This window comes from Taudactylus pleione, unplaced genomic scaffold, assembly GCF_031769625.1.
Source record: "Taudactylus pleione unplaced genomic scaffold, aTauple2 ptg000019l, whole genome shotgun sequence".
Taxonomy (NCBI): Eukaryota; Metazoa; Chordata; class Amphibia; order Anura; family Myobatrachidae; genus Taudactylus; species Taudactylus pleione.
In genome coordinates this window covers 14,853,085-14,879,897 of record NW_028284421.1, presented here as the reverse complement: position 1 = coordinate 14,879,897, position 26,813 = coordinate 14,853,085, and the positions used below count along the sequence as shown (strand labels likewise).

At 43.9% G+C, this 26,813-nt stretch overlaps 1 protein-coding gene across 2 annotated transcripts in view; it reads right to left on the bottom strand.

The window, feature by feature from the left end:
- Positions 1-26,813, bottom strand: part of LOC148540344 (proprotein convertase subtilisin/kexin type 5-like) — a 150,511-nt gene that overhangs the window by 111,085 nt on the left and 12,613 nt on the right. Inside the window, exons 4-9 of one of the 2 annotated variants that reach the window (XM_088443472.1) lie at positions 23,997-24,039; positions 23,068-23,213; positions 22,199-22,393; positions 20,500-20,586; positions 15,624-15,822; positions 3,989-4,212 (exon numbers count right to left, since the gene is read on the bottom strand). In XM_088443472.1, coding sequence (XP_088299598.1) covers positions 3,989-4,212; positions 15,624-15,822; positions 20,500-20,586; positions 22,199-22,393; positions 23,068-23,213; positions 23,997-24,039 — 894 coding nt within the window. The remainder of the gene's footprint in view (positions 1-3,988; positions 4,213-15,623; positions 15,823-20,499; positions 20,587-22,198; positions 22,394-23,067; positions 23,214-23,996; positions 24,040-26,813) is intronic. The other variant, XM_088443473.1, reaches the window with a different exon arrangement.

Sequence of the window (26,813 nt, the reverse complement as noted above, 5' to 3'; positions counted from 1 at the left end):
GGCAATGCTGTACTTCCCAAAGTCAGCAGCCCCGTCCTCTTAGGCGTGATATCATGGGTTTAGGGAGTGTGGCCGGCACTGCCACTGTGTTACGACGCTGCTCCTGAACCTATGTCTCTCTAGTAGGCTACCCTCAGTACAAAGGTCCCATCTTTCTACCTGTCTCTCTTCTCTCTAGAACATGCATAAGTGTGCAGGTTCATATAATTTGTCATGTTTATGCTATCCTTCCACATGCCAAATACAAGTTCATGTGTTCCTATTCACCACTGTCACATAAGAACCATTTGTCCGTACTTTTGATGAACTTTCAATAAATATGAAGCCATGTCAATACTGTATATGTGAGAAGGTACAGATCTGATATAAGCGGTTATAAATCCCTATGTACACAATGAATTTGCTTTCTAGAAATTGCAACAAATAATTATCATTTATGGGCACTCCCTTGTTTCTACTGGCCTTCTGGATCCTTTTCAGACCAATCAGGCTCCTTTGCCTGGGTTCAGCTACCGATTACCGACGCCCACTTTACATCTGTAATGTTTAGCAAGACTGCAAAACCATTAGTACAATTGAGTACCATCGCAGCCTCACGCATACTTGCACAAGCTCTGACCTTACTCAGAAATTGCTAACGACCATGCACTCTATGAGACCTCAGGCTGCGTAGGCCATCGCAGTGGAAAATTTATGCACGCCTTTCCAATGGCATTGAAATGCACTGGCACACATGCATTCACCCAACCACCCCCCCATAACCACCTCAAAATGGCACTTCCTGTCAATCACTCTGTGATGGGTCTGCGTAGTCACTGCGATCGCAGTCCCGATCGCGATAGCTAGTTTGCACATGCGCACTGTGAGGCATACGCATGCGCAAAATGCAACAAACGACCGATTGCACGTGTGATCGCCGTTGCATATGGTAGTGAATCAGGCCCAAGGTTCTTTATTGTAACAAATATATTGATTCAATAGCACCATGCTAATTTTTGGAAATGTGCTATAACTTGTCACGTTTGACTTCGGGAAATCCCCTAATGAGGGGGTGAAAGCTGAGGTCCCTGGTTCAGCGAAAAATCGGAGGCGTGGGTCTGTATATACGATTTCCTCATCCACGAATATTGGATGTTGGCGAGACCTGACCAAAGGCGCAGAGTCTAACCTGCTGGGAGGTGTCCACTAGTAACCCCTCCAAGCGGGATATGGGTTTAAGCTGCACCCAGCAGGCAGGTCACGGCCCTTTGGTCAGGTATCCAATACCCACGGAAATAGAGAAAATACAACGATGGCCCAAGAGATATACTTAAGGAAGAAGTACAGCTGCACAAGGAGTTGGTATTAGTAATTGTACGGAGGTAAAGGGTTTTTGACGCACTCTTGCACCAAAGGGTGGCACTTGTAACTGCACGCCGGCAAGGTGTTTTGATACAATGCTGCACAAGGAGGATGGTACTTGTATGGCACACAGGCAAGATGTTCAGATGCACTGTTGCACAAGGAGATGGCACTTGTATGGCACACAGGCAAGGATGTTCGGACACACTGTTGTACAAGGAGATGGCACTTGAAGACTCGAGGGTATCACGATAAGGGAACCTGCAACGAGGTGACGGCAAGTATACACAAGGTAGCGACAACGTTGCACGGGCAACTTCTTGCTGTCCGGAAACTGGCTTTATACCATGTTACCATTGGGTAAAGGGTAGTCAGGTGATGCAGACTGTCATGGCTGCATCCATGATGGCAACCACAGTAACTAAGGGACGGCACAGCTCATGGATGTCCACATGGCTCTAGGCATAATGCTCAGCGCGTCACTCGCTGCTGCACCTGACATCTGACCACCCGAGAGACCAGGGGAAGCCTGACATCTGACCACTCGAGAGATCAGGGGAAGCCGGCACTGGGGTGAGTAACAGCCGATCCTAGTCCGCAACCTGACATAACCTTAGCATCCTATCTGTAACCAGCTGCAAAAAGTCTATTGTTATGGTTAAACTCAAGAAAGTAAATATATTGTTTGTTGTGGGTTTTGATAAATAGGCCCCTTAATGTGGTAAAAGGACTGGCATAAACATGGCTTGTGAGCAGAAGTTGGAAAAGCATGTATAAATATAAATAATCAAATACTAGAAACATGAAAATTGGGGACTATGGGCCTGATTCAGCTTTGGGAATAGAGTGGGAAATAGCACTTAACTGTGAACCTGGACAAACCATATTGCAATACAAGGGTGTAAATAGATAAAAAAAAATTGCATGTGGGGTAAATACTGGCTGCTTTTGAATGTAGCCTACAAATACTGCACAGCTTTATTATTACTCTACAATTTACATGTCAGTTTGGACACCTCCCTCCCAAATCTAAATCTCTCTGCACATTTTAAATCTGCCTCACCTGCAGTGCAGCATGGTTTCACCAAGATGATGAAGATGGTTTCACTAGTGATGTCAGTGGGAGTGCTTTTGGCTCTGATAGAGCCAAAAGCACTCCAGGGCTTGCGGCAGCGAGACCCTACCGCAGGGCCTCGTCGCAAGCCCGATGGTCGCGATGGTCTTGACCATTGCGACCATCATTTTGGCCGCTCGCTATAGCTGTGGGTGGTCACCCACAGCTATTCGAGCGGCCAGGAGGCCGCTCAAAAAAGGAGCAGGGACGGCCCTGATTCAGATCGAGCGCTCTGTCAGAGCATCTGGCTCTGAATCAGGGCCTGTATTCAAACACCAACTATCATCCCAAGTGCTGCCAAACATCACTGGCAGTTTTTGTGGCTCCCTTATTTGAATAGTGAGGGAAGGAAATGTGTTGCTACACAGGTATGGGAGGGGAATGTGTTGCTACACAGGTGAGGGAGGGGAATGTCAAATGTATGAGGGAAGGGAATGTGTTACAACATGGGTGAGGGAGAGGAATGTGTTACTACAGAGGTCAGGGAGGGTAATGTGTTACTACAGAGATGAGGGAGGGGAATGTGTTACTATAGAGATGAGTGGTGGTAATGTGTTACTACAGAGGTGAGGGAGGGGAATGTGTTACTACAGAGATGAGTGGTGGTAATGTGTTACTACAGAGGTGAAGGAAGAGAATGTGTTACTCCAGAGGTGAGGGAGGGAATAATTTACTACAGGTGTGAGTGAGGGTAATGTGTTATTAAAGGTGTAGTGAGGGATTGTATGTCTACACAGGTGAGGGAGGGGAATATCAAATGTGTTACAACACGGACGAGGGAGGGAAATGTGTTACTATAGAGGTGAGGGAAGTGGAATGTGTTAGTACAAAGGTGAGGGAGGGCAATGTCTTACTATAGCAGTGAGGGAGAGGATGCATTACTATTAGGGATGTGCAGGCTCGGATTTACTCGGATTTATTCGGTTCTTATCGCCACTTTACCGCAAGTTCGGATTTATTATATTGACTATCCACAACACATGATAGGCGATAGCCAATAAAATGCCGTTTTGAGATCCGAGTAAATCCGAGCCTGTACATCCCTAATTACTATAGAGGTAAAGGATTAGATATCTAAGGTCTACCGTGGTGAAACAGGGTACTTCAGCTAATATATATATATATATATATATATATATATATATATACACACAGCTTTTTTAGATAGAAAGAAATCCTAACTCTAGCTGAACACCTGTTTTCTACAGAAAAAGGTGATATCTCCCTTTCATACATAAGACACTATGGGATTTATTTGAAGAAACCCCAAAGCTTTCTGCTGCTGTTCTGCTGCCTGTTATAGAATATGACAGGCAACAGCACAGCAGTGCCTGTACAACCCATCAGAGAACAGCCACTGTCAGCCGGAACTTCTGAAATCTAGAGCCGGCAGAGTGGAGCTTAGATGTCCAGCCTACCCAGATGACCCAAAACTTTTCCAGATGCCTGCAGGCATGTCTGCAATTCTTCTCACTAATATAATAATATAATAAACTGTACATGAATGAATATTCTAGTAAAGATAATATATACCAAGACATGTTCTTTCATCTGCACAGATAGTGCAGTGGGCTGGGCAGTGCTTGCAGAAGCCATCATCATCTGGATAATACCTCAGGGAGCAGTTAAGAAGACACTTGCTGTTCTCCAGATACAGACCGTCCACACACGACAAACATTTTGTTTTCCTTTCATCACAAGTCCAACAGGAACCATCACAGGGCTCACATAAGCCCTTAGAGTTTTCAAAGTAAGCTCTACAAGAAAAACAATATAAATTTGTTAGACTTTTACAATATAAAACTGAAACTATTGTCGACAGTAGAATATAAAAGTGGTTCACTACATCTTAAATTTTGCACACAGCTTTTACTCTCAGTTGCCCTCTTGGATATAAAACAGTTAAACAGGAACTTAGAAAGCTGTAACTAGAAATAAAGAGTGCGGGGTAAATTTACTAAGAATTATGTTGGGCAAGATTAAACTCGAATAGGTTCCCACAAACACGTATGAGTTTTCCCAGACCAAACTCACAAATTTACCAAAGAAGTGAGTTTAGCAAAATCATGTTTTTCTATGGTGAATGCAAACGTGTTTTGTCATGCGAGTTTTAGGCAAAACACGTGTGAGAATGAATGTGTTTATAAAACACATGTGAGAATGGATGTATTTATAAAACACAGAGGAGAATGGATGTGTTTAGAAAACACACAGGAGAACGGTTGTGTTTAGAAAACACACCAGAAAATGTTTGTGTTTAGAAAACAAACAAGAGAATGAATGCACCATCCTAGAAACATGTTCTGATTGAAGCAGTCACATCATGTACACACTGTCTAAGCATATAAAAACACCACAAACAGCCCAAACTTTGAGGGTTTTGTTGGTTAGAGGTTGCAGAGGTAAAGTATGTGGAAATTGTTATGTGCTTATTTATTGTCTTGTCATACTGTATATCTGTTTGTCTAATTTTTCTGTTTTTCTTGATTGTGTTTTTTTCTTTTGTCCTGTCAGTGTTTTCTGTGTGTGGCATGTGTGTGGGTAGTAGGAGATGAGGTTCGTGTTAGGTTGTCTTTTTTTTCTGTGTGTTTTGCATATGTATAGGGAAGGGGAAATGAATATGTCCAGGAAGAGAGAGGCAGGGAGAGAGTGAGGTGGAGCAGGTTGCATCTCAAGAGGCCCTATTGAGCATTACAGGCAGCAGTGATGAGACGCCCAGGCAGAGGGGAAAGACCAAGATGGGGTGCAAGGTGAATTTTTTTGTGGAGTAGAACATGGTCCTAGTGCAGGAGGTCATGAAATCCCACCACATGCTGTTTGGACAAAAGGCTGCCAGCAGAATGATCCGCCGCAAAAATGCCATATCACCCAGGACATTAGGCATGCCCACAATGCTGAAACAAAACTACCCTGACTGCATGCCACTGTGACTTCTGGCTAGGGAAGCAGATGCAGGTATCCATTAGTGGCTGAAATGCTGCCATTATCAGAGTTACAGTAGGTACCGTCAGAATGTTGACTGATATATCACGAGAGCTCTACCGGTCACAGACTGAAAATTACCAGTAGCCAGAAAGTGAAACACAGCCAGAAGCTTATGCAGGCAGGAGACAGAGGGCCTGATTCAGAGCCGCTCGTTCGCTCCGACCGATGTTCGCACATCTGCGCATGCGTATGGGTCGTAATGCGCATGCGCCAACCAGTCATTGTGGTCGGACATCGTGTGTTCGCAAAATAGCGAGTGCCTGCTAATTTGAGTAACAGGATAAGGCGTTTGTGGGTGGTAACAGGGGGAGGTGCTTAAAAACGGGGAGTGGAGTGGAGATCCGAACGCAGGCGTGCCAAACGGTCAAAACGGGCGTTTTAAGGGTGTGCATAATTAACAAAGCAGCGTCATCGGCCACGTCACTTGGTTGTCTCTTAGCCTGAACTGTTCGCATGATTGCGGTAGGAAAATCCAACCACAAGCACTGCGAGCAGTTCAGACACCTTTCGATGTACTCGATTAATTTAATAAATAGCGGAGATGACGTATGATGCGAACGGCTAGGGGGTGTCTTTACAAAATAGCGAGCGCATATTTCGTTCGCTCGCTCAGACATAGAGGCGTCAACAGGCGCCCCTTTTTCTGAACGAGCGAGCGCAAATAGCGTCCAGCTCTGAATCAGGCCCAGAGTGGGAACGTGCTGTGTCAGGGTCTAGGTCCAGTTTGACTTGGTCATACAGATGGAATATGTTGTTACAGTTCATCTGGAACATCTGTTTGACTTTGCCATCAGCCAGTGCGTTCAGGTTCAAACACACCCCAAAAAAGTGACCTGAGCAGCCTTTGTGATACCTGCATTACCTCATTTTCTGCACAGTTTCTTGCTCCTGTGTCCTTCCAGCCTGGTGGTAGAGCCTCTGAATCCCAGCCACATGCAATGAATACCAATGGTAGTATATTCTGTAATTTTTGCTTCACACAAATCAGTGCAGATGATTTAGCCCCTTTAAAAAATATCATCATCGTTTTCCCACTAATTGCAACTTGAAACACCTGTTAACACATGCAAACACATCCAAACTCATGCAAACACTCACCTCAGGAGGTCGTCTATATGAAAAGTCTATTTTGTTGAGAGTTTGCTAATTTCTCATGCAAGTTTCAAAACTTGATTCTTGGTAAATTTGCGTGTTGTATGGTTTGCTATGGAAAGTACTTGCGAGTTTGGACGATGGTGTATTTGGTCGTGTATTGTAAACTCATGCGAGTTTTGATGTCTGTTTCCTGTGAATTCACATGTGTTTGCCCTTTGTAAATTTGCGAGTCGGAAAAACAGGCAAAACTCGCGTGAGATTGCAATCTCGCCCAAATGCGATTCTTATTAAATTTACCCCTGCATTTCTCTAATATGGTGCAACTGACTGAGCATTACTTACCTGAGTTCCTGCAGCCTATCTTCCTGTTTAAATCAACATGACCCTGTAATGTATTTAAGACTTAGGGGCATATTTCTCACAATCCACATTTTAAATTAGCGTAAATTTGCAAAGTCAAGATGAATATCTTCACACAAATTTACTAAAATCCTCTTGCCAGGAGACGAGCTACTGGTGAGGAGCTGGATGCAGTGTCATAGCGTGACGCTATCACACATCTTCCTGATTCAGATCCCTGGTGTACACCCGGGGGGTGACGTTAGTAGCTCCTAGGCTACTATAGGGTGACGCCAACTGAATATAGTGTTATCCTATCGAGGCTAATCTCCGAGGGGACTGCGGCTGCTATTGAAAATGGAGGAACCACATTAGATGTCTGAGAGATCTGCTGCAGTCCCTCCATAGTATATCTGGGGGATACTTAATAATTGCAGGTATCCCACGGAAACAATTGTTTTCGGGGAATATCACGCAAATAGGCCAGTTACTGTTCAATCTCTCTATACTTTATGAAATGACTTGTGCAAGTAAAAGTATGGCGAGTTTTTTCACATGCATATTCTGTATGGTTTAAAATATTAAAACAATGCTTAATGTTCATACATTTCTACAGGGACGTAACAGGGGTGGACAAGCTGTGCCGTTGTGCAGTGTGCAGCACCATCACTGCATATTTGCCAACTCTCCCTGATTGTCAGGAAGACTCTCTGAAATAGTAGCAATCTTCCTGACTCCCTGAAGAGACATCAAAAAGATGGGGGAAAGGGGATAGGGGAGACCCTAAGCACTGGTACCAATACTGTAATGATATCTATAAATTTAAACAGGCAGAAATACTTCCACAATGATTGTAATATCAAGATAAATATATATATATAATCTAATATGTGTGAAGGTACACCCTTCATTTCATACGGAGTCCTCGTTGTGTACACGAGTACTCCGTCCTGAGACACACTGCCACTGCGACGCACGATCTACTATCAGGTATATCTTTTTCAGGGAGCTGCTTCTCACACCACCGCATCAATGTTCCCACTGCGCTGTCTATGTGATATCAGTGGGCTGGGAGTGTATTACGTGATCCAGCATATTTCCCTCTGTTCACCTTCTGGCAGGTTTATTGGGGATACGGGTGTACACTCACTGGACACACAGTGCACACATCCCGCACAATAGGGTTGAAGTATCAACCCATACTCCGACCTGACCTTATTCTTATCTGAGATCTATTTCAGGCACTCTCACTCTCTCACTCTGATATACACTAATATACTTGTATTGTGTAAACAGAACAAGGTGTTTTTGTGCGAGAGCAGCAGATGCTACTACACTAATCATACCCTCATAGTTTATGTGGTGGGTCCGCTCATATCTCATTCACTACACCACACATGAGATACAGCAGCAATCTATCCCCTTGCTATTAGTGAGTGCTATCTTTATCTCTATCTTCTTAATTATCTGTATACCTGGTACGTTATCCACTCAATTGTATCAATTATATTGTATCAAGGAAAATGTATATTGTTTTGATCTTTACTTAAATCACTTTATTTATATACATGTTTCAACTTCATGACCCTTGATGTATATCATATTGGTATTTATGAATAACAATATATTTTTTGGTTGACATATACATATGTATTCAACTCTGTTTAATTTACAGTTGTTGCAGTCATTTGTCTGCCGTGTAACTATATCCGGCGGATATATTGAGTGGTGTGCAGTCGCTGTTTTTGTTTAATATTATGTTTTTTGACATGTATTATCAAGATAAATTAACTTTTATTGACCATTAACCAATAGTCTAGCGGCTTAGCTATATTTGTTAGGCTTATGTGTGTCTATGTCACATGAATGGATTATTTCTGTCCTAACTATTTATTTAAATTGAGAGCGCGTACTGGCATGTTAATCACAGATGGTGTTTTTCCAAATTAAATAAAAAAATTGTAGTGTTAAATATGACCAACAGGTGGTGATGTAGGACTCTTTCATAAATTCATATGCTTATTTTTTTTTTACATATTGTAGCTTGTATGCGAGTATAGGATCCATTTTTATATATTAATTTTATACACAATATATACTCCAAAAATAAGTAGTTACTTGATATTGCATAAAAATAGTCTAGAATTCAAGGTAGAATGATATCAGTGATAAATAAAACACATGAATTTTGGCAAAGATCGAATAAAGAATATTATGGATAATCACCATCAGCTGAAACCATTGATAAAGAATATTAAATATGAGCATTGGTATGGATCATTGCATAATAACATTGATAAATGACAGGAAACTAGAAAAGTAATGATAATGAGAAGTAATGATAATGTACTATATATAATATAAGATATGAAAGAATGCCGGCAGAGAAATACAATATTGAATACTAAACACTGATAATAAAAAGAAATCCCAATATAATTGATGAGCACTACCCTCCAACTAGACCTCTTAGTACTATGGGCCTGATTCAGAGACAGATGCTAATGCGATCGCAACTGCGTTTCCGTATGCAATGCAGAAAAAATATGCTAATGTTAGCAAAGATAACCTGAACATAAAGACGCCCACTACTGCCTTCTCACCTGCGTGCGACTACGCATACCTACATAAACATCGGTAACATCGAAGTTCACCGGCAGCCATTTTACCCTTGCAGCAGGTCTGACCTGCCATAGGCTAGGGAGCTCTTCTGCCACGCAGAACTGCATATGCAATTGTAGTGGTTAATTTATGCACGCCCATGTAACGGCGTTCAAACGGCCAGGCACGCCTGCGTTTCGCTAACCACCCCCTGTCAACACCCACAAACGGTCACTTCCAGTCAATCAGTCTGCAATGGGCCTTCGTGGTCTGCGTGAACGCATAGCGATTGCACTGCAGCATTCGCGTACGCACACTGCGATGGCTATGCATGCGCAATGGCAAGCAATCGCTCGATCTGCGTGCGATTTGCAGTTGCGTTCATCTCTGAATCAGGCCCTATAAGCCACAGTACAATTCCCCACAGGATGGGACTGTTAGAAATGTAACAATTATCTGACTAAATGTACCCCAAACAACTCAAATCTCCTTATCTCACAGGAACTTCTATATACAAGATAGGACACAGTCACACTCTCATATATTCAGCATCATATTTATGAATAGTCTATTAACTATTCTGGGCAGAGCCGTAACTAGACTTTTTGGTGCCCTGTTCCAGAAAGAGCATTGACGCCCCCCTCATTTTTCAAAGGGACATAATGCACCCAAAAAAGGGCCATGGCTTCATGGGGAAGGACCAGGGAAGAGATAGGAGAGACCAGGAGATGCTGGGGATGAAATAAGACGAAGCTACAAGCAAGAATGATAATAAACAGAAATTTGATAGGCCCAAACAGCGCCCCCTGACCTGTCGTGCCCTGTGCAATGGCACCAGTCGCACTGTCCTAGCTACGGCCCTGATCCTGGGAACCGTACCGTGTTGGTGGGTATCATGGACATTTGCACACATACAATATTGAATAGTAAAGGCAGTCTCTCTTGAAACAATGTATCTCAAACTTTGGCTGCTACTTTTAAACTCTGTTGAATTTACTCTTGTAATCTCTCCAGGCTCGGACTGGGGAGTTGGGGTAATCCCCAGTGGGCCCACTGCCTAAGAGCTCTGCCCACTATTGCAGTTAAACGGTGCCCAGATTGTCTGAGCATATACAGAGATCGGGGCTGGTAGACACGTTGGTAGACAATGAGGAGTGGGGGTGCTGCTGGCACGTTATTAGAGAATTAGGGGTGTGGGTGTGAGTGCTGCTTGGGTGTAGCATTGATAGAAGATCAAGTTAGTTAAAAAGAAAACAATGGTGGTGTGGCATGTGGCAGGGCTATGTTTGGTCAGGTCAGGGATCACTGGGGCTGCTCAGCTGTCAGATGAAATAGAATAAATATAAAGTGGGGGTCAGCAGTGTCTGGGGCATAAAGTGGAGATCAGTCACATTGCATGAGGTTGGTAATGGAAAGACACGGAGGGATGATGCTGGAGAGACACAGGAAGATGGTGCTGAAGAGACGCAGGGGTGAAAAGTGTTGGAGAGACACTGGGGGGTGGCACTGAAGAGAGGCAGGGGGATGGTGCTGTAGAGATGCAAAGGGCTGACACTGGAAAGAAGTAGGAGGATGGTGACTCTCCACTATGTTTGATCAGGGAAGCTCACTTGTTGCCCTTCCCTGCCCCAAAACTTCCATTACTATGAATTGGCTAAAGACGCTGTCTGCCTATGGACATTCATTTCTTCAGAGGTCCCCTGGTGCAGAGAAACCAACATATAGGTAAGAAAAGAAGAGGGTTAGATCTGGCATGTAATATTTAATGAACGAGGAATGACGGTCAGATTTAGAGGTTTATTTACTTAGCGTTGTGTTCTAAAACCCTGTGCTTTAGTTTGTGTTAAAGCTCAAAATTAAAAAAGGCATAAATATGGTCAGAAGCACCGGGTTTTAGTTCTCAGTAAATAAACCCCTTGGAGTTTCATTTTAAATTTGGTTTATTGTAAAGACCACTGGTTCCTAAACTGGGCGCCGTGGCACCCTGGGGTGCCTCAGGGCACTTGCAGGGGTTCCTCGGGTTGGTGGACCAGTACCAAATTAAATGATTTTTAGTCAGTGTGATAGGCAAAACCGGTGCTAATGATTGCAAAGTAAAAAATATGTTGACGAAAAGAAGTGCAGTCCTTTCTATTAGAGCCAGAAGCTCTCTGGGGCTTGCGGCCACGAGATCCTACCACAAGGGTCTCGTCGCAAGCCCGATGGTCGCGATGGTCTTGACCATCGCGACAATCAACCTGGCCGCTCGCTATAGCTGTGGGTGGTTACCCACAGCTATGCGAGCTGCCAGGAGGTCGCTCCAAAAAAAAAAAAACGCCCTGATTCAGAGCAAGCGCTCTTTCAGAGTGTCCATCTCTGAATCAGGCCCACTGTGCAGAGCTGCCATCAGAAATTGTGGGGGCAAAATAGGCAGGGCCCCCTGGGGGATGGGGACAAAATAGGCAGGGGGACGGGGAGAAAATAGGCAGGGCCCCCTGGGGGACGGGTGTGCGGAGCTGTGTGGGTCGATCTACAGTGGGGATGGGGCATGAATTGGTGCGTAAACCAGTGTAAACAAAGTTTGGGCCAATAACTGATTCCCTTTTTCACCCCCTGCACAACTAACTCATAGCCTTTGCCCCTCTCACTAACTGCTGCCCTCTCTCACCCCCTGCCCCACTAACTAACTGCTTCCCTCTGACACCCTGCCCCTCTCACTATTTCCCTCTCACCCCCTGCACCACTAACTGATACCCTCTGCCCCTCTCACTAATCGATTCCCTCTCTCACCCCCTGCTCTTCTCATGAACTGCTTCCCTCTCACCCCCTGCACTACTAACTCCCACGCCTCTGCCTGTTTCACTAACTGGTTCCCTCTATGAGCCTCTGCCACTTTCGCTAACAGCATGTGTGGAGATGTGTCCCACTGGGGACACATTTCATATCTGCGCTTGGAAGGAGCATCGGGTCCCTGCGCCTGGCCAGTGCAAAATGCGGTGGCAATGCATTTTAAACTTGACAGGTGGCCTTTTGAATTAGTCGCTGCCCACTAGTACCTGCCATTGCTGCTGGTCCGCGAGTCAACAAGACATACCAATAGGCTGCATGCCCCTCCCTAACCTATGGTATAACCCTATACTACTGCAGACACCTGAGCTCACCTGCCCGGTAACCTGGCCAGATTAGCAAATTGCAATCAGACATATACACTAACGTCTGAGTGGATGCATACACACGCATATAATTTTATACACACACTAATGTCTGGGTGGCATTTACACATAGACACAATACACAGGATAGAATTTTCACACCCCATGTGAAATATTATGTGTTCAGAGAAAATTACCAATCTCACAAGCCTACTCATAGGTGCTTCTAATGCAATAATGTATCATGCTTGCTGGGACTAGTAGTGTATCCCCTGTTCTGTCATGCTTGCTGGGACTTGTAAGGTATCCCATATTCTGTCATGTTTGCTGGGACTTGTAGTCTATCCTATGCTCTGTCAAGGTTGGTGGGACTTGTAGTGCATCCTGTTTGCTGGGACTTGTAGTGTATCTTATGTTCTGTGATGTTTGCTGAGACTTGCAGTACCACCACTGCCGGGAAGCCATAGTCTGCAGTGACCCCTCCTCTGTCCTGTCCCCCCATCCATCCCCTAGTGAGTCGTTGGCCGACCACATCTCACTGATCTGACCAATTAACTCACTCCTCAGGCCCTTGTGCTTTAGTCGCTTTCTCAGGCTCCACAGGCTGACAGTGACCTGACTAGATATAGAGGAAAATTTTCTCGTTCTTACCATGCTCTGTCTTAAGCCCCACCTGTCGGCGGCTCTCCATATCAGTCAGTGCGATGTCCAGCTCCACAGCTTGACCTGAACCTGAAGGTCATGGTGGAGGTGAGGGCGATGCTGCATTCAGCACTGGCACGCTATGAGGGGTATTCAATATGAAACGTTAACTTCATTGTCGCAGTTAACGTTTCATATCGGAGTTTTTACCTGCATTAAAATATCGGTCGCGCTCCCGCTTATCCCCGTATTCAATATGAAATTGACGAAAACGGGAAACTCCGAAGTTGGATTTGCGTAAAGTTCCGAATTTTTCCTTAAAAAAATTGTAAGCCCCCCTAAAGTTGTAAAAACATGGGGGATCACTATGGGTACCCCCGTTTTAGCCTTTACTTGAAAGTCGGGGATTTAAATAGCCGCATCAGGTGTTTTTTTCCCGACATTGAAGAAGTGATGCAGAAGAGCACTTAGGTGATTTTTTTCGTTTTTTAAGTGGTCCCATCAAATTTGGGGTACATGAAAATGGGTACTAGCATATTTTTATGTCCCTAAAGTAAGTTTTTAAAAATTCTGCATTTGTGCACCTGCCGCTATAATTCTATTCTTCAAAAAACCTGCTGCATACTTGCAGAATAGCCCTGAACCTATTTCCCTATTCTTAAACAATTTTTTCCCATTTTTTTTTTACCCCAATTTTTAAATAAATTTTTTGGGGTGTCCCTATTTTTTTTTTAAACTTTTTTTCACACAGTTCTTTTTTAAATGTCATTCCCAAGGCTATTTTTTTTAATCCTGCACCCCTAAACCCCAATTCTGCACTTTTTTTCGACACCTATTCAATGGTGAAAAGTTATCCCCGTTTTTTATCAGACTTTTCAAAACTGTGATAAGTCTTTGAAATTGAATACAGTGTAAAAGTCAAACCTGCAATAATGACGTCAAAAGTGCGATATTAACGCAAAAACGATGTTATCGCTCCCAATTTGAATACCCCTGTATGTATGTTGCCTCCTTTTTGCCATCCGCACAGCCAATCACATCACATCTCGCAGAATGGCAGCCAATCAGGATCGGCTGTTACTGATTGGCTGCCGTTCCGCGAGCTGTGATTGGCTCACGACCAGCGCTTTCTTTGCAATGCCGCCGATGCTTTCACCCTGCGGCTGCAGCAGGCCAGGCACTGCTGCCTCCTGGGTCTTCCTCTCTCACACATGGGCGGCCATTCATTAAATATGGCAGATTGGCGAACAGGGCTAATGGGTTGTCCGGTGCACCCCCGGACCACCCCCCAGTTTCGCCTATGTCGATACGTTCTTCTCCAACAATGTCCACAACTATCAATGATAGATCACAGCATATATATGTAACTCACTTATATATGCTGCACTCAGAGGTTATAGTTACTCCTTTCTTGGTTGAAGAACCCTCAATGACATTTGCCCAAATCTGGAGTCTCTCCCTCAGCTCAGGGACTAACTTGAAAATGCTCAACTTTATAGGTACTGGCCTGGCTTTCAGTGTGGTCAGCGTAAGCTCCACACTGTTATAAACACTGCAGGTGTGCCTCGTGCCTCTCACAGCAGTCCACTCTCCAGCTGCAGCAGTGCTCGACTGCCCTGTTCCTTAGCTCCTCAGCGGTCATGTTCCAATAGCTGTATGCCCAGGCAAGCCTCACTACAAACTCCCAGTCAGCCTCCTGGCTCCACTTCCTCTTCTCTGTCTCTGTAGCCCCGGTGGGCGCCAAACCATCCCCATTTAAAAGGCCCTACACATCCATATCCCACCATACCTGACTCCCAGCTGGCTCCTCCCAATCATATTAGCTTGTCACTCTCAGACGGAGCTAATTGCCCTCTAGCACCGGGTGATGGCCATCTTGGCATAGTCAATGCAATAAATCGCCATCTTGTGTAAGGAGACCAAGTGGGTTACATATAAGTGTCAACATGTCACTTTGGACTGTACGCTGAGGGAGTCATGGTACAAATACAGTAAATAACATAAGATACTGTAACATACAGTGTCATGATCCAGAATGTCACTATTACGATGTCGTAATCGTGCAATCACTCACTAATGTTGTGTAGTGGATACGCGGCATAAGAGGTAAGGGGAAAAATGGATACATAAATGAGTAACAATTGCAACTTGTTGTGTGGCCCCTTTAAATGTAGGCAACCATTGGCAACTGGTTTTTGTGCAGCTACTGGTGTAAGACATGACATTTCCCTACACAGATAGATGTGATGTAGCTATGGGATACTTTTGGTCTAAGCACAGTAACTGTCATTTTCTTGCACATTTGTCAGTGTTTTTATTTTCTGTAATAATATAATGCCTAGCACAATATTTATTTTTGCTACTCCATAACTTACTCTGGACAGTTGGAAAGACACCTTCCTTCATGAAGGAATAAATGATGATCTTGGGTATTACATTTTAGGCAGTTATCAGTGCTTCCTGCACAACTCTCACAGGTCACAGAACACTTTTCACAGGTTTGACTGAAGGGATCCCCAAAGAATCCTTGTGGACAGCTTGGGACACACTGGTTTTCCTCATCCAGAAAATAGCCTAGAACAAAAGAAAGTCATAAATAGCGCATCTTATTATGCTCTGTAAATGGTCACATTGCATTAAATGTTACAGTCTTGTTTCCTCTGTCTTCCCCTCTCTGTGGCTTCCCCTCTCATCTGTCTCTCTCTCTCTCATCACTGTCCCTTCCTGATCCCTCTCCACCAACCCCATCTGTTTTTCTCTTTCTATCTCTTTCATCTCTGCCCAACCATTGGTATCTCTCTCACTCTCTCCCATCTCTGTCTGACTCTCTATGGGCTCTATTTACTACAATCCGCATTTGTAATGCAGATTGTAGTGTGATATTACCGACTGAATTCGTATTGCGAATTCAGGCAATATCACAGGGATTTACTACAAATCCCTTGCAGGGGCAGAACTTGCGATAAAGCTCTGTCCCTGCGAATCCCCTCTGCACACTAGTCACAGTATTTTCGGAAAAAATACAGTGACAAAGTGCCCGTGCATGCGTCGTCCGGGCGCCACTGCTAACCCTCCGGCGCTAAGCCCCGCCCCCTGGCACCAAGCCCCACCCCCCAAGTGATACTTAGGGGTTGGAGTAGAATTTTACGAATTCTACTCCAATTGCCCTGTAATAACTGTAGGTGATACTAAAATAATGTGAAAAGGGTGTGAAAACACCCTTTTTCACATTATTTTAGTAAAAATAATGTTAATAAATAGAGCCCATATGTCCCTCTGTCTGTCTGTTATGTCGTCCCCTCTCCGCCTGAGTCTCTTATTAACATCTGTCCAACTCCCACCCCTCATCCCAGTATGTCTCAGTATGTCTCTTGTGTGTGTATGTTTGGGGGGGGGTCCTGGCTCCAGATACTGACTGGGGGGAGCCTAGTGTACTTGTGTGTGGGTGGGGAAGGTGCTGGCTCCAGGTATTGACTGGGGAGACCAGTCCTCCTGCATTAAACAGTGCTGGGGAGAAGAGGCAATGAGAGAATTTCTCTGTCAAGTGTTGGGGAGAGGACAGGTTGTGCCTGACAGGCAGTCAGTGAGTGCTATGAGGTGAGCGGGAGGGTGGGGGGTTCAAGGCCTTCCTCCAGCTGTCTACTGCACCTGTGCTATATGGACAGTAGGAGATTATATAATAAATAGATCGCTTTTTTATTCTGAAGGTTTATTTCTGTGATGCTGACTGACATACACTACATACATTGTGTATTTTCTGGCGCCAGGTTGCATACTATTTCTTTGTTGGATCTTAGGGCCCGATTCAAAGTTGTATTCTAAAGCTGCTTCTGTGAATCAGAATCAGTCCCCATGCTGCCCGAGAGGATGCTTCACAGTCTGCTCCCACTGCAGGAGTGCGGGTAAGAGACCTGAACTTGCTGCCTGAGAGGAGGCTCCGCAGTCTACTCCCACTGCAGGAGTGCGGGTAAGAGACCTGCTCTGCTGCTGCCTTATAGAAATGCAGGGGGAAGAGACACACACACAGCAGGCACAACAAAGGGGGTGGTGCTGACAAGAGGGGAGGACCCCAAATTTTAAGTGCCCTGGGCACCTGCAGGCTTAATCTGGCCCTGCTCAGAATGGCTGCTGGAACTGAGATGCCGGAGCCATTTTCACTGTGTACAGGATTGCAGATGCAGGCTGTGACATACTAAAAATGGTCACGACACTCCACTCCCCGTTACCTCCCATAAATGCTCCTTGACTGTCAATCACACTGTGAGTAAAAATTTGATGCAATCGACTATAGTAATGGTCTTTGAAGCATAAGCAGTGCGTATGTAAAAATAGGCATTGTGTACATCTCTGAATCAGGACCTTAGAGAAGGACGAGGCAATGGATTAGAAGCCCTGCACATTCTCCTGGTAACATGGTTTTCTTGTAGGGAAATTGTCTCTCTTCAATCCTTAGTAAATGGAGAAATGCAGTCTCTTGTGTATTATGGGCCTGATTCAGATCCGGTCGCAATCGCTGAGCGCTCGCAACCAGGTCGATGGTAGCCCACAGCGCACGCGCACGACGGGGCCGGCTCCGTCGTGCGCATGCGCGATACCCGGCTAGCGACGGGCACTCCGTCACTCCGGGTCTCGCAACAAAGGGGGCGAGCTGTCGATGTTGAGTGACAGCTCGCTCCCTTTGGTGGGGGGGCCAGTGGGGGTGGCTGCCCAAAAGGAGCTGTTCCCATGAGAATGCCTGACATTTGCGGGCGGCCCCACTGACATCACGAGTGATGTCAGTGGAGAGATTCCGGCTCTGTTAGAGCTGAAATCTCTCTGGGGCCATCGGCCACGAGACCCTACCACAAGGGTCTAGTCGCAAGCCCGATGGTCGCGATGGTCTTGACCATCGCGACCATCATCATGGCTGCTCGCTGTAGCTGTGGGTGGTCACCCACAGCTATGCGGGTGGCCAGGAGGCCGTTCTAAAAAAAAAAATCCGGCCCTGATTCAGATTCAGAGCGAGCGCTCTGTCAGAGCGACCGGGTCTGAATCAGGTCCTATGTGCAGTACACATACCTCTCTCCCCTTCCTACCGTGGTGCATTTACAATGTTTATTTTCTGTTATGTTTCAAATAGTAGCAAAGTTGAACATTAAAAGTGTTACATCCTTAAGGCCCCCATACACGGTGCAATATAGCAGCCGATCCGACGGATTGGTAGGATATCGCTGCTATATCGTTTGTAACACCAAAACAGCAGAGCTGCTCTGCTATTTTGGTGACATCCCCCCGGGTTTTGTCACCGAGCAGCCACACTGCAGTGAGAGGCTGTTGGCTGTCCAGCTGCTGGTGCGCTGAGCCAAGCTTACTCAGCGGAGCAGGGCAGCCCCTGGCCTCTCCCCTGCCCATTGCCCATTGAGATCTGAGGACGGGGGGGGGGGGTAGTGACAAGCGGTCATGCCCCTAAGAGTGTCAAACATGAGTGGGCATGGCTTCACAGGTCAAGTCCACGTCCCCTTCATCCTGTGTGCGCCTCAGGCGCAGGAGTACATGGATCCCGGACCGACCACTGCACTGGGTGCAATTCAGGTAAGTGACGCCACTGGGTATGATATTGGCCAGTGCGATGTACGATTTCATGCAGCGCTATGCGGGTGGGGGAGGGAGGTGTTGGAATTTTGGGCCGGTCGGCCTCCCGATAGCTCCATGTGTGGGGACCGTCCAATATGTCAGCCATTGGATCGGCCGTCGCATCGCAAGTTGCATATCGCACTGTGTATGGGGGCATTTAGATATATCCAACAAAGCTAGCTCTATTGCGTGCTGCTGGTACTATGAAGCAAAGCCAAGTGTGTGTGGGGTGCTGTCATGCCTCATTAGAGATACCAGGGCTCTCTTTACATGCTGCACTGATTGCTGGAGGGAGTGTGCTCATACTATTTTGCAGTGTGACTGTGCCTCCTCTGCAGTCTGGCCCCCCATTACTTTATACCCATTGCCCCTCTTTCTCAGTGTGCCTGAGCATAACAAAAGATTCATTAATTTATAAGTATGAAATCATTTGCCTAAAATGTTAAATTTCATTAATTCTATTTGTTTTATTTTAACAGTAGATCATATATGTTCACTGGCTGTATTAATATTATCTTAAAATAGGATAGGATTATCATTTTTGCAAGAGACGGCGTACTTTTTTTTACACAGTTTACAACATACATATCAACAAATACATTAGGGTATTAATGGCGTAAAAATTCTTACAAAGACTATGGGGCATATTCAATTTGGAGCGAAAACTCAGTTGCCAGACTTTTCGCCATCTTCGCTGGTTTCAGGGTCGAAAAAGTATCGCGCTCATCGCCCCCTATTCAAATCCAAATCGTCGAAAACCGGTCCTAGCAAAAACTAAATTGGCGAAAAGTCCTGTCATTTTTGGGGAAATCAGCCTGACACCAACCGAAAGATGCTCTGACATGGAGGTTCACAATGGGTACCCCCGAATAGCCCTACTAAAGGTATTTGGGGTCTTTAAATGGTCTCAATAGGTGGTATTTAGCGTATTTTGGAAAGTGGTGACGAATAGCATTTAGCAACTTTTTTTGAGAAAAATAAGTAGTCCCATCAAATTTGGGGTACATGAAATGGGTACTAGCATATTTTAAACTTGCTAATGTGAAGTTTTAAAAATTGTGAAAAATCCACCTGCCGCAACCAACTGCAATAAAAAAAACACCTGGGGCATATTTGGGGACCCCCCCTGAGTCTATTTTGCTAGTTTAGAAGTTTGTCCCCCAACTTTGTTTTTTTTCACCCCCAAAACAAAAGTACTTTTTGGGGTGTCCTAAGATACTTTTAAAATTTTTTAGACACAGAATACCTTTGGGGGACTGTCCAAGGGGTGCAGGATGGTTTTTGGAAGTTTGCACCCCAAAACCCCAATTCTGCACTTTTTCTCGCCACCTATTCATAGGTGATACTTTTTTGCCTATGATTTTGCCTAGGGTCTGATGCATTGACTTTTCACTCCGGCTAATTGAATATGGGGATAACTCAAATCACCGAAAATGACGTCATCGGCGAAAAAGCTTCGCCGAGAACGGCTTTTCGCTCCAAATTGAATATGGCCCTATAAAGAGTCACAGTGTACCCTCAGTTGTCAAACAAAAAAACGAGATATAATTATTAAGTGTTGAAAGATTAATAAGGGCTCTAATAAATATTGTTCATCACATGGTATCAGAATATACTAGAGAAAATGTGGTACTATACCAGGATGGCAGGAAAAGCAGTCCTGTGCTTGGGGGCCAAAGCAACTCTGACAGGACAGGTCACAGATGTAGCACTTGCCATCTGCCACTTGGGAATAAAATAAACAATACTAGTATTATTATTATTATTATCTAGTATTCCTAAATCCATCTGTATGATGAACTGTACCATGATTTGAAGAACAATGTCTAATATATAACAATTTGCAATGAAAAGTTATTCTTTCCTGGCATGCTCCTATCTCTATATTGTAATATCACAACGATACAGTATTTGTTTACTTTCATTCCCTTTCTCATTTTCTGAACTGTCTGGATAATACGTTTCCAGATAAAAGATTATAGACCTTAAAGTCTACCAGCTAAAACACTACAGACCTATTTATATTCCAAGAACATAGCAACCTTCAGTAAGGCTCTAAATACCAGTATTGGATCATCCCTAAAAGATCAACTTATATAATTATAAACTGCATTGGCCATAGGAGTCCTGTCTGTGGCAATATTGTACCACTCAAAGAAATGCCCAAAACATAAGTTCTACATGAGCACGCAGTTAATTCCAGTAAACTGTACATAAGACGGAGATCCATGGTGGAAGAGACAACCAGCCAAGTTGCAATCATACATAGGAATAAATGAATAGTTCACATGACAATTTTTGGATAGCTATAATCTCATATGAGTTTTGCCATATTACTAATTCACACTGAGTTGTCTGATTAACACGAGGCATTTATTACTTATCTATCTGATTTATGAAATGTAATTGGTCTTATATTACAAGTGCTGATGTTACTGGATCGCTGTTTAGTAAGGGCTCATTCAGATCAAACACATTTAAAAACCAGTGTGCCTGTCCCAAAGCAATACAGTTCTTCTGTACAGACAAGTATATTTAGAAATGGTTCATTAAGGTTCCGTGTAGAACATGATATACAAGTATGTGCCCTTTACTTCAGTGATCCATTTGACTAAGGGCCTGATTCAGCAAGGATTGCTAATGCAATCGCGTACGCAGATGGATGATTATTGCGTACTGCGCATGCATTGCAGTGTGCGTGCATGAATGCTTCACTGTGATCGCACTGCAAACACGGAGACACCGCAGAGCAACCGCAGAATGATTGACAGCGTTTGGGGGTGGTGACAGGGGGTGGTCAGGGAAATGCAGGCGTGCCAGTGCGTTTGAACGCCATTACAGGGACGTGCATAAATTACGCAGCTGGAGTGCTCACTGCGTACAGGAAAGTTAGCAATTTCTAAGTGAGGTCTGACCTGCCGTAATTGTGCGAGAGGTTCCAATGTACTTCGATGTTACCGATGTTTTAGATGGATTGCAAGGTATTACGGATGTGCAAAAGGGGAAGTTGGCGTCTGCATGTTGTCCGTGCAAGTGCTTTGCGATTGCAATTATTAGCATACTTTCACAGCAGAACTGCGTGCTCGATTACACCCGCGATCGCATCAGCGATCCTTGCTGAATCAGGCCCTAAGTTCACTGCAGGTGTACTAATGATCTCTGTAGTTTTTATATTGTCTTTTGTGAGTGATCCATGTATACTGTATCTGAAATGCACAAAATATCTATAGGAATGAGCCCAAATGATGGCTGTGTGATTTTTAGGTAGAGAGTTTAGGATTCCCATCTTAGTCTAGCTTGGGAATGGTATTGACATATTATTATTTTGTTTACATACCATTAAAATATTGTTCATCCAAGCAGGTCACAAGATGGCACATTCCATAGGAAGGTGGTTTCCCATCTGGGCACAAGTTACAGTCTCGAGGTGATGGCCCATAGCAGGTCTGGCAAGATTTATGACAAGCTACACACTGCCAGTTCTTAGAATCTTGAAATGTGCCATCTGGGCATTTTGGCACACAGCCAGCTTCTGCAATAGAATATTCTTTTTATTGTCATTACTGATCTGGATAATACTTCACTACTCTCCTGTGATGTCTGGGAGACTCCTGAAGTTTGGTGAATTCCTCTGTACTTCTGGGAAAGTAGCCCACGCTCACTATAAGGGCTTAGTGATGTTATATGTGGTGAATGGCATTACAATAGCTCCTCTATGTGATGGTGCAAATTATGCTATCTCGCAGCATGGCGCGAGTGATGTGATTACTCAAATCCATGTTCACCTGCACCTTCCCCCATTGGATCTCCTGGAGGACAGCAGCAAAGATAGATAGATAGATAGATAGATAGATAGATAGATAGATAGATAGATAGATAGATAGATAGATAGATAGATAGATAGATAGACAGATCCACAATAGTTCCACATATTTAAGGACACAAGGTGAATAATTTAAATTTGACTTTGGGTAGCATTGACCCAACAATATGAATAAAGACAGACTATGAGCAACAGAAAAGTCTGAATAGCTAGGGCTTTTATGAGGTCTTGTAAAATGGGTGTATGTGAGGAAATACACTATATGCAGGGCGTGTACTGTAATATTATCTCACTGTGTGTTGAGCTATTCACCACTGAACAAATAAGAACAAGTGACTGGTATGTAGAAAAGTGGCTGATAAGATGTTACTGCTCTTTCTTACCATGCAAATAATATCCATTTTGGCAAGAAGAGCAATATGTCTCATTGTGACACTGAAGGCACCATAATGGACAAGCAAGACACATTTTCCTGCCATTGTCCTCGTATGTTTTCTGGGGGCAGTGTTTGCGGCATTGTAGACGATACCTAAAATCAAATATAGTGTTAACAAAATGTTCACAAATCATATGATATAAAGATCAGACTGAGGTGATACTTGTGTGGGGACTACAATGTTCTGACATACTGACACAGCATTGAATGCATGTATACTTACTGCTGACTATCAAAATGACAGTCACATGATTAATGGTAGGAGATCCTGATGCACAGGGTGGAACCTGTGAATTTGGCAAATACTAATGATCATATAGCTCCTGAAGACAATCACTGTATGTCTGAATGTTTTTGTTCATTTAGATCAAAAAGACATAATTAGAGATGTGCACCGACCCCCATGTTTTTATTTTGGTTTTGGATCCGGATTCATCTTCTTGTTTTGGTTTTGATTTTGCAAAACCACCCTCAAATGTTTTGGTTCTGGAACTATATATTTTAAAAACAATTAAAAAAAAAAAAAAAGAGCTAAAATTATGTAATTTTGACCTGTTAGCATGTAATCCAAAACCCGAGTTCAGTTTTTAAATCCGAGTTCCGAACCACGGGAAGATCCAAACCGGGACTCAGTTCGACTCGGTACCCCAAAGTGATACCCCACATATGGTATTTATGCATATATGGACCTAGCATAAGAGTGTGTGCTCATCTGCATTTCTTGATATTCTTTTTTTTTAAATTATTTATATGTGCTTAAATGTTTTGTACAACCTTCACACTTGTTTTGGTAACATTTATTTAAAGTTTAATATTTCATTCACACACTGCACTTCTTTTTACTTAAATTAATAATTAAAGACATTGGTCACTTACAGAAAATAACCTTGTAGACAGCTGAGGCATATTTCAGGATCATCTATACAGAGAGAAATAAATTGAAAAAAAAAAATACAAATATAATATTGTTTTAAAGGAATTATACATAGGAACTGTATACATTTTCAGCAAGCTATCAAAATAAATAAGCTACTTGAGTAAATGACAGCTATAATAAATATTGAAAGTGTGTGGTTCTTGAGCTAATTAATCAATGAAGATCACATGATACTTAAGGTCATGGCCAATATTTTGGCTTTGATGGCTAGAGAAGATACATCCGTGACTTTGAGATAGGGACATTATTGAGTCATTCATGGCAGGAGCTACAGGGAAGATTGGTAAACTTGTTAAGATTTCACATGGAACAGTGATGAGGTTGATGTTGGCATGGGAGTCTCAGGGGAGACATATCAATAGCTAGAAAGAACTTCAGAAAACAGATTTTGCAGTGAGACAAAGGTTTCCACACCAATAAAACATGAACTGATGGAGTTTTTCTGGAAAATGTAGCTATACAATATCTCAGTATCTCAGCTTCAGTTATCTAAAAACCCACTAAAGTGTGGGTTTTTAGAAGTGGGGTTGTTGTCCATAGCAACCAATCAGATTCTAGCTATTATCTTCTGGAAGGTGCTAGATATATGATAAGTAGAATCTGATTGGTTGCTATGGGCAACAACTCCACTTCTAAAAACCTGCACTTTAGTAAATACTAGCTGGAGTACCCGGTGTTGCCCGGGATTTTAAGAATGTTTGTTTTCACACCATCCTCCATCAAACTTCTCGTTAGGCAGGCCTCACGAAAAGTGTGACAAACTTCCCCATCAACAGTCCTATGGTCTTCGAAAGAAGTAGGACCTGTAACGGTGTAAAGCAAACTTCATAGATAGAAGCATTAAAAATGTGTCGGATGTACAGTGTAAACATGGCCTAGAGCTTCTGTTGCTCTGATACCAGGATGACCATCTACAGCGAGTCCCTGTTTTCTGCGCATAAAAACTTTTCCAGAAGCATTCCATGTGTAATATTGTGGCAGCTCACAGTACAGTAGGGTCCTTGCAAAGTCATCATTTTGACACAGTTTGAAGAAAGAAGTCAATGTTGTTGCTGTATTCTGGCAAAGCCTGTTAAAGCTCTCTTCGTTAATAAACATTAAGATCATGACAAAACATGACAACACAAAATGCTTGCTCCGAGGCCCTACTCATATGCCGTGAGGCCCCACAATGAGTGTACAGCAAAAATAGTGTTTTTTAGTTAATTAAAAATTAACAGTAATTAATTTCAATTAAAAAAAATGTTAGTTGCCTCCGCTGTGTTTTAATACCTCGTATGTAAAATTTCCCGATCTTCGCTTGTAAACTGTGGATTTGTATAGAAAGACAGAAGGACAAATTTTCGCTGTTATATAGTAGAGAAGATAGAAAAGAAAAAATAGTAGATAAGCTAAATCCTTTTCTAATTCCGGACCTAACCTGTAGAGGGCGAATGCTATGCAAAAATTGTGTTTTTTAATTAATTAAAAATTAACAGTAATTAATTTCGATTTAAAAATTTTTTAGTTGCCTCTGCCGTGTTTTGATATGCTCGTATGTAAAATTTCACGATCTTGGCTTCTAAACTGTGGATTTGTATAGAAAGACAGAAGGACAAATTTTCACTTTTATATAGTAGAGATATACCCCCCAGAGTTTATGCCAAAGATAACTGATGCTGTTCTGGTGACTAATTAGGTGCTAAGACCCTATTAAGACACTAAGGAAATGGAGACAATTTATGAAGTACTGTACACACAAGGCTCATCACAAGGTTACGTGGTATTGCACCAGTTTACTTCCATGGTCTACCTATAGTAAAGCACATCAAACTGCATGCCTCTTCTCCGCAAGTGGCGGGCTGGGCCGGGGGGCAGGGTGCCACCTGCCCCCCGGGCCGGTGCAGTTGTGCAGCACTAGGGCCGTCGCTGCGCTCTATGAGCATATACCAGTGACAGCCAGGGAGGTTCCTGTGCCTGCCTCCTGGCTGTCACTGTCAGGCTGCGCTGCAGCAGTGCAACTAGATCGAGAAGAGGCCAGCCCAGCAGACACAGACAGGCACTAGGGAAACTAAAGGGTGGTCCCCCGGAGGTATGTGCTGACCACATGTGTCAGCACATACACGAATAGCTCTGAATCTGCAGGAAGAAGGGAGGGCACGGGAGGGTGGGCGGAGCCTTAAGGAACTACCTGCTGAGCCTGAAACAGTGAGAGATCAGTGCTTTCAGACAGGGGGCGTGGTGTGGGTGGAGCATGACTCGCTACTCCTGCCACGCCCACACCACACCCCCAGTATGGAGACACTGATGATCTCTCAATGTAATGCAGGCTCAGCAGGTGATCTCTCCCCCCTGTGTGTTCTGTGTTAGGGGAGGGGGGGATCTATGTGTGGGTCAAGCACTGGGTCAGCATGGTGGGGGGAGAGCTGTGTGGGGGGTCCATAGTCAGTGGGGAGAGTGTTTCTGTAAGGGGGGATCTAAGTAAGGGAGAATATCTTTGTGAGGTGGGGGATCTGAGTGAGGGGGATCTGTATAGGTGCAGCGCTGTATGTATGTGAGGAGGTCATCTCAGTGATTGGGGAGAGGTGTGGGGGGGGTTCCTAGTCCCGATAATTATAATTTCTTGTCACCAATATTGCACGTGTGTGTGTATACAGTATATAAATGGATATAATATGCACCATGCCAAACTCTAACTTGTCTCCGGGTGAATGGGATGATCTTACGCCGCTGGGTGTGGTGGTTGGATGTTGTATGATGCAATCGCAGTTTGTCAG